At 31.0% G+C, this 6632-nt stretch overlaps 1 protein-coding gene across 1 annotated transcript; it reads right to left on the bottom strand.

Annotated features, from left to right (window-relative positions):
* Positions 1-722: 722 nt before the first annotated feature.
* Positions 723-4356, bottom strand: LOC148604733 (uncharacterized). The gene is made up of 3 exons (XM_088548897.1): positions 4151-4356; positions 3520-3621; positions 723-2671 (listed from the first exon to the last, which is right to left on the bottom strand). Exon 3 carries the CDS (start codon positions 2666-2668, stop codon positions 746-748), a length of 1923 nt encoding a protein of 640 aa, XP_088405023.1. The 5' UTR covers positions 2669-2671; positions 3520-3621; positions 4151-4356; the 3' UTR covers positions 723-745.
* Between the last annotated feature and the right edge of the window lie 2276 nt (positions 4357-6632).

The raw sequence follows: 6632 nt of genomic DNA, 5'->3' as shown, positions 1-6632 counted from the left end.
ATCATATCATACTGCTGACCATATTTTTTGGGGGGGAAACTAATCTCGTAGCATCATAACACAGTTCAGGTAAACAGAAAACGTTTCTTTCCATGCATACGTTAAGTTCATGTACTTAGTCCTGTTTCTATTTTATTAACAGAGGTAACTGCATGCTAGGGAATGGTCAAATACCTTATTACAAAACAGCACAACAACAGAAAGGTTTTTTCGTTAAAGCTGAAATGATTTTAAATGATGATTTTCAAATATTTGTTCGTTTTTTAATTATTTACTCAAAATTAGACCGGTACCTTTTAGAAGTAGATGTTCAGATATTTGAATCGTAAACTGTTCTCAAGAAATATTCCAGTCAGTCTTGTCAATAAAATATATTTAAACATGAATTAGTTTTTTTTTAATTTTGCCAAGTTTACGCGCGTTATTCACATTGTATTCACAGCTGTTGATTTTACAAATAAAAGCGTTTAATAAACTTTTTCGAAAAATGTTTTGATGCGTATAAACCCGAAAATATGTAAAATAATAATTGTTATATTTAATATATTGTTGCTGCAAACTGTCCTCTGTCATAGTCATCTGCAGAAAATATTGTTAAATAGGAAAATACATATGACTGAAATGATATTAATACAAAATATGCGTTGTCCCTTCAGTAAAAAATATGAACCTGGTAAAATACCTGCTTCCATATAATGCATGTAAGAAAAAATACTAAAACCTCCTTTGATAAAAAATATATTATCTAAATTTGTATTTTACAGTAACATATTTTTTTTAATTCAATACCCTTAACACAGTGAGACGTTTTACCATACATACTTAGACGGCTTATATCGCCTACTCTTTCAGTTGTATTGTTTATTTCATCATGTCGCATCGTTACTTCAAACACTCCTCCTCCGGGAGAAGTTTCCAACATTAACTGGTAATCTACATGAGTTTTCACTTTTTCTCCAAAATGTATTTCAGACTTGTCTTTCTTATGGGATGTTTGTATATATTTCAAAACGACATCGGACGGTAAAAATTTGGTAGCAGATCGTACTTGTTTTAAGTCAAGCTTTGTACATTGTTTATATGATAAAAGTATATTATTCAAGCTTTTAACAAATGATTGTGCAACCATTTTAACAATTGCATTTGTTAAATTCAATTTTGCTTCTTCTAAACATGTACACCAGTGTGGAAGAATTGCCGCTTGTTCGCACGTGCGTTCTGACGAAATTGGTGATAATAAACTAAAACTTCGACCATAAGAATCCACAGGAATTTTGGGAAATCTTAATAGATGTTTTAATGTCTGATAAATGTCAAAAGGGGTAATTAAACGTCGTCTGTTTATTATTAAATTTGTATACAATGTTTCATACTTTTTCTTAAACCACTCAGGGACAACAAAAAATAAAAATGGCAATCTTTCTTCAATTTTACCAACAAATGTTTGTCGAAAGCCTCCAAATCTAATGCCATGGTCACTGAAAAATACAAGCATTGTGTTGTTTAAGTTTGAACCTTCGTGGATGCTTTTAAGAAATTCCAGATACAGATCATCAGCTTTATATGCATCCTGTAGAACGTCATGAGTAAGTCTTGTAATAAATGTAAATGAAAAATATGGCCTGTTTTTAAATTTTTTTACAAATTGTTTTGTATAGTCTAGCGAAATTTTCGTTTCTGGTCTGCCATGCACGCAATGATGATTTTGATTCCAAACGTCACCCATTTCTTCAAGAGCAAGTGTAAAATGACGATCAAAATAATCAGCGGTTGGTGTGCTAAATCCAGCTTTTTCATAGTCAAATATTTGTCCATGAGGAGAATCCTCACTGTATAATGTTCTATATCCATTTTCTGAAAAATTCTTCCATATAAAGTTAAATTTATCAAAAGTAATGTTTGTCATTGAAGCGTTCCAAGGAAGCTCATGAACAAATTTTCCTGTAGTCATTGGTACAAGATTCAAAAATGTATTATCAGCCACCTTATTGTAGCCGAGGTATTCAAGTGCACCCATTTTCTTTTGCAGGTATTCTCTAGTCTTTGGCATGAACCGTATCATATTGTTGCGTGATATTGAGTCAATTCCAACCATCAATATGCTTATAAACTCGGACGAATGTGAGAAAGTTTTGAAAGCTTTATTGCTTCGCTTTTCTACAGATAGTTTTTCATGTATAAAAGAAAAAGCGTTTCGATATACAGTGACATTGATATCGTTGTAGCATGTAACAAGTATAAAGTCGTCATTTATAGTCACTGTATCTGTAAACGACTCACTTTGATTTTTTAGAATGAAGTAGTCATGGTCTGTTTTAATATCAGGTGGTCTCCATATAACTTCATATTTACAATATTGTAACCCTAGACTGCGCGCATTTGAGTAATGATTAATTTTAAGTTGATTCCCTTCGGAATACACAATATCCTTGCCATATGAACATGTCAGCTTTATTCCAGGTTTAATGAATCTTTGAATGCTGTCATCAAATGGATTTATTTTAGGTATTTTACAACCAAGTGTATCAACCAAGAGATGGCCTCTTTCTTGTCGCCTTTCATTTCCAGCAGGGCTTAGGTTCGAAAACTCAAATATGTTAATCATAATGATTAAGATGCAACATTTTATAATGATGAAAAACAGGAAACGTGCTTTTTTACTCATCATAACCTGAAATAAAGTTTGGTTATATTGAAAGACTAATCAAGGGAACCAAGGTTCTAATGGAAATCAAAAGAAAGCAATCCAGGAACGTGATTAATTCCGTCGCGTTAATGTTTTGATTATTTGCGATAACCATTTGACTATCATATTTATAATGCAGAGTTTGTAAATAAAAATGGTTATTTTCAAATTATTTATAATAAAATAGAATAAAAGCTAAAACGATTCATTCAAAAGCTGACAAGTAAAACACATACACTTTTTACTATCTTTGCAAGGGTATCGACTTAAAAATGTAATGAAAATGTAATACGTGTATATTCGTTTTCATTATCTAATCCTTTGAAATGGTTATCTATTTAAGTACAACTCTTCCTAAAAACCAGATAGAGGCTAATAATGGATGATTCATGCATTTCTTTACAAATATTTTTAATTGTAAATCCATCAGTAGACCTAATAGAAACTGTATTAAAAAATGAAAGTGTAAATGAAAGTTGTCAACTGGAGATATTAACACTTAGATTTTGTTTATGCTCTACTACAGAAAAAGTACAGGAAAACTTCCCGGCAGAATTCTGACACAATAACAAGTCAAAAGTCAAAAAAAATATTTCAGGATTAGTGGCAGATTCAAGGACATGGACATAGGAAGAGCTCTTTTTACAAACAAATGTATTTATATAGTTTCATTGATTGCTTTAAGATATGATGCAGCACCTCATGCCTGGTTTTTTAGATTGAACCATACTAAAAACGTTTTGGCCTTTTCTGACAAATGTAATCTTATTTGCGCTAAGTACAAGAATCTAGTGTTTAGATAATTGATTTTGAAATATGTTGATAAAACTTACGTCTCAAAATATCTCTTTGCTTTCAATACTTTTCCTGGCACAATATGGTATTACATTTCTGCTTGTATTGAACATTTTTGTAACGTTGGTGATACATATTGTCTGAAAAGAACAAAATAAGTATATATACAACGATTGCCTTTATGCGAGTTGAACAAACAAAAACCAGAAAGCCAGAAAGTCCAAAGTAACAATTGACAGAAGACTTTTATGTAACACCATAAAACAAAGAAAAGTGAATATATCTTAAATTACTGTCTTGTGGATAATCTATATTTATCAGGCAAACTACGGAATTTCCAGTGATAGATACAAATTCCTCTCATAAAACCTTAAAATATCAGAACTCGTGTGCTTGACAACAAAAGATTACCTTGTTATTATGTTAAATTATTTATGATGACAGTAAAATGAAGCAGTTAACTGGTGTATTAACTGTAAATATATATATTTACATCGCACACCTCTGTAGTAGCTTCGTTCAATGTACTACGTCCGACCAACCTATGATGGTCCATCGTTTGGTATACATTTACTATGAAAACATTAATATATTGTGCATCGACTATTATTTACTCCTTATTTGACTTAATTTGGATATTTCACTTAAATATTCTTATATTATATTTACCTATTTCGTTTTGAAAGTACCCGCTCACATTCCATATTGCAACTGAATGAAACAGTTATTTATTACAAAACTTGTTCATTCTTGCCTTTGTCACATGTTTTTACATGTGTTGTGTTGTCAAAAATTAAACATATTTATTAAGATCAGAACATTACATAACCGATAAGACAGCGTGATCTAATCTGGTTGTTATTGAAAAAAAGTTATCTAGAACATCATGTTAACATTTCAATATATTTGTGAATGATATAATCTATGATAATATATGTACGGGTCTATCAGTTTCGCCATGTATCATTTTAGTACCATTTGAACCGTAAGAATACTAGCTAATTTTGTTTACACAGCAATTTTACGATCAAAACAATACATAATGGTCCATCTTTGAAAGTTTTCATTGTCCCAAGTAAAACAAATCACCTTTTCTACCTGTAATTTGTAAATGTCGGACAATCAGGAATACACTCCTGGAAAGGCGGAGGGACAAGTTTAATTTATCCCGAATATTATCGCGGGAGTATTGAATAAATATTATATAATGGTTAAGACTAGTAAGATCATCACTATGCACAATTACCTGGTTAATTTGTATCAATCTAGATTTGTTAAATGGTTATCTTGTTAAAATTGCATTACTAATGATGTCTGTTGAGAAATACCTTTTAACGTCAAATACATTTAAATAAATATAAAGACCAGAAGTTTTTTTATGATACATATTCTTACCGTTCCTACTGTTTCTTGTCAGATAATTGTGATACAATGACTTGGACTTTTGGTTGATGTTACAGTATACGTACGTATCTGTAGTAAACGTTTATTTTAATTGATGTATTATAGAGTAATGTGAAATGTGAATTCAACCACTTGGTCCATGGGGAATTATGTAGGGTCCAAGTGAAAAAAGGAAATGGTATTAAACATGCACTCATTCTTGATAAACACATTTTATTTGTACTTTGGACAATTAGGAATGGGAAATGTTGGAGGCATTCGAGACGACCCTCAGACCACCAAAACGCTAAGAAAATCATCAAAGAAGTGTAAAAATTAACAATAATAGTTCAATTAGAAACATTATTGTTTTGGTTCTTTAAGTTTAGTTTTTTTGTTTGTTTTGTTTTCTGTTTTTTTGTTTTTTCTTGTTTTTGTTTTTGTTTGTTTTTTTGTGTTTGTATGTTTGTTTGCTTGGTTTTTTTTGGTTTTTTTTTTTGGAGGACCACGTTATGCATATGATTAATTAATGAACAAGTGTTACTAGTCCATTAACCGGTAGTGGAATGATACTACTGGATAATAAAAAAACAAAGCAATAAGTACTGTGTGCAAGCGCACAAAGACAGCACCCCCTGGCTTCAAATGAAGTTAAATGCTGAATATGTGCACAATCATAACGTAGATTATCTCCCTTTGGAGTACTTTGACAGTAAATATATTATCGCGTAAACAATATCAATATAATGTCCAACCTTACCATAAAAAATTACCAATAATTCATTGGCAGTTAAGAGAGAGTTGTGCTGACAAGTCGTTGATTTTTTTCAAAGCGATTACATTTTACTTCCTCCCTTTAAATTTCTGTATTGTTATTATATTCTTCAAAGCACCTCTCCAGATAATACCAAACCTACCAGTACAAATTCGTCAAAACCATTTTAAAGAGGTTAAAACAAGCAAACCTCTTCAGTTGGAGAATCTCCCTTTGATGTCAATAATCTTATTTCTTCATGCACATCTACATATGATGCTGACTTTTCTATGAAATTCCAACAACATTCCTGAAGCGGTTAAGGGGAATTGACTGACGCATTGACATACGGACGGACAGACAGGCAAACAAAAAAACTGACAATATGACTCCTGTTTATCTCCCAAACCCTGGGAGATAAAAAAATGAACACATAATTCAGATTAAAGATAATACAAAAAAAACGAAAAGACCAAGAAAATAATAATAAGATGGAGCAGATGATACAGAACTATTATCTATATCTATTTTTCGATACAGGCAGGACCTACCTTCATATATAACGTGTATAATCGTTCTTATTTTGGCTCTTTCCTGACCTTAAATCAGGTAGCATACCTATGTATCCTTATTGTTGCCTTCATAGATCATAGTTAAAATGATGACATTAGAGTAACAGATGTCTATAATCTTAAAAAGTAAAATTCAGCTGTATGTATCAATAAAATTCCCTCATAAATACACCAACACGACTGGAATTACAAAAAGATTTGATGGATAGATAAAAGTAAATAGAATTTAGAATTTATGTTTATTTAGTCTTTAATGTAGCGTGCATTACTCCCTAAATATTTTATTACTCTAAAATTTCTTCATACATCGTTTCATTTTCAACACGGCCATTCTAAAGCAGATTTTAAAAACTTTCCCTTTAAGAAAAATGATATAATTATGTTACCAAATCCATAATGACATCAATTCCTTTCCATGTTAGATGTATATATTCGTCAATAA

Source organism: Perna viridis, chromosome 10 (genome assembly GCF_037379345.1).
Source record: "Perna viridis isolate PV_CMFRI_1.1 ecotype Kerala chromosome 10, ASM3737934v1, whole genome shotgun sequence".
NCBI lineage: Eukaryota > Metazoa > Mollusca > Bivalvia > Mytilida > Mytilidae > Perna > Perna viridis.
This window is presented reverse-complemented; position numbering and strand designations above follow the sequence as displayed.

Excerpts from the sequence above, each read along its gene's own strand:
- LOC148604733 (XM_088548897.1), bottom strand. The coding sequence starts at position 2,668 with ATGATGAGTAAAAAAGCACGTTTCCTGTTTTTCATCATTATAAAATGT.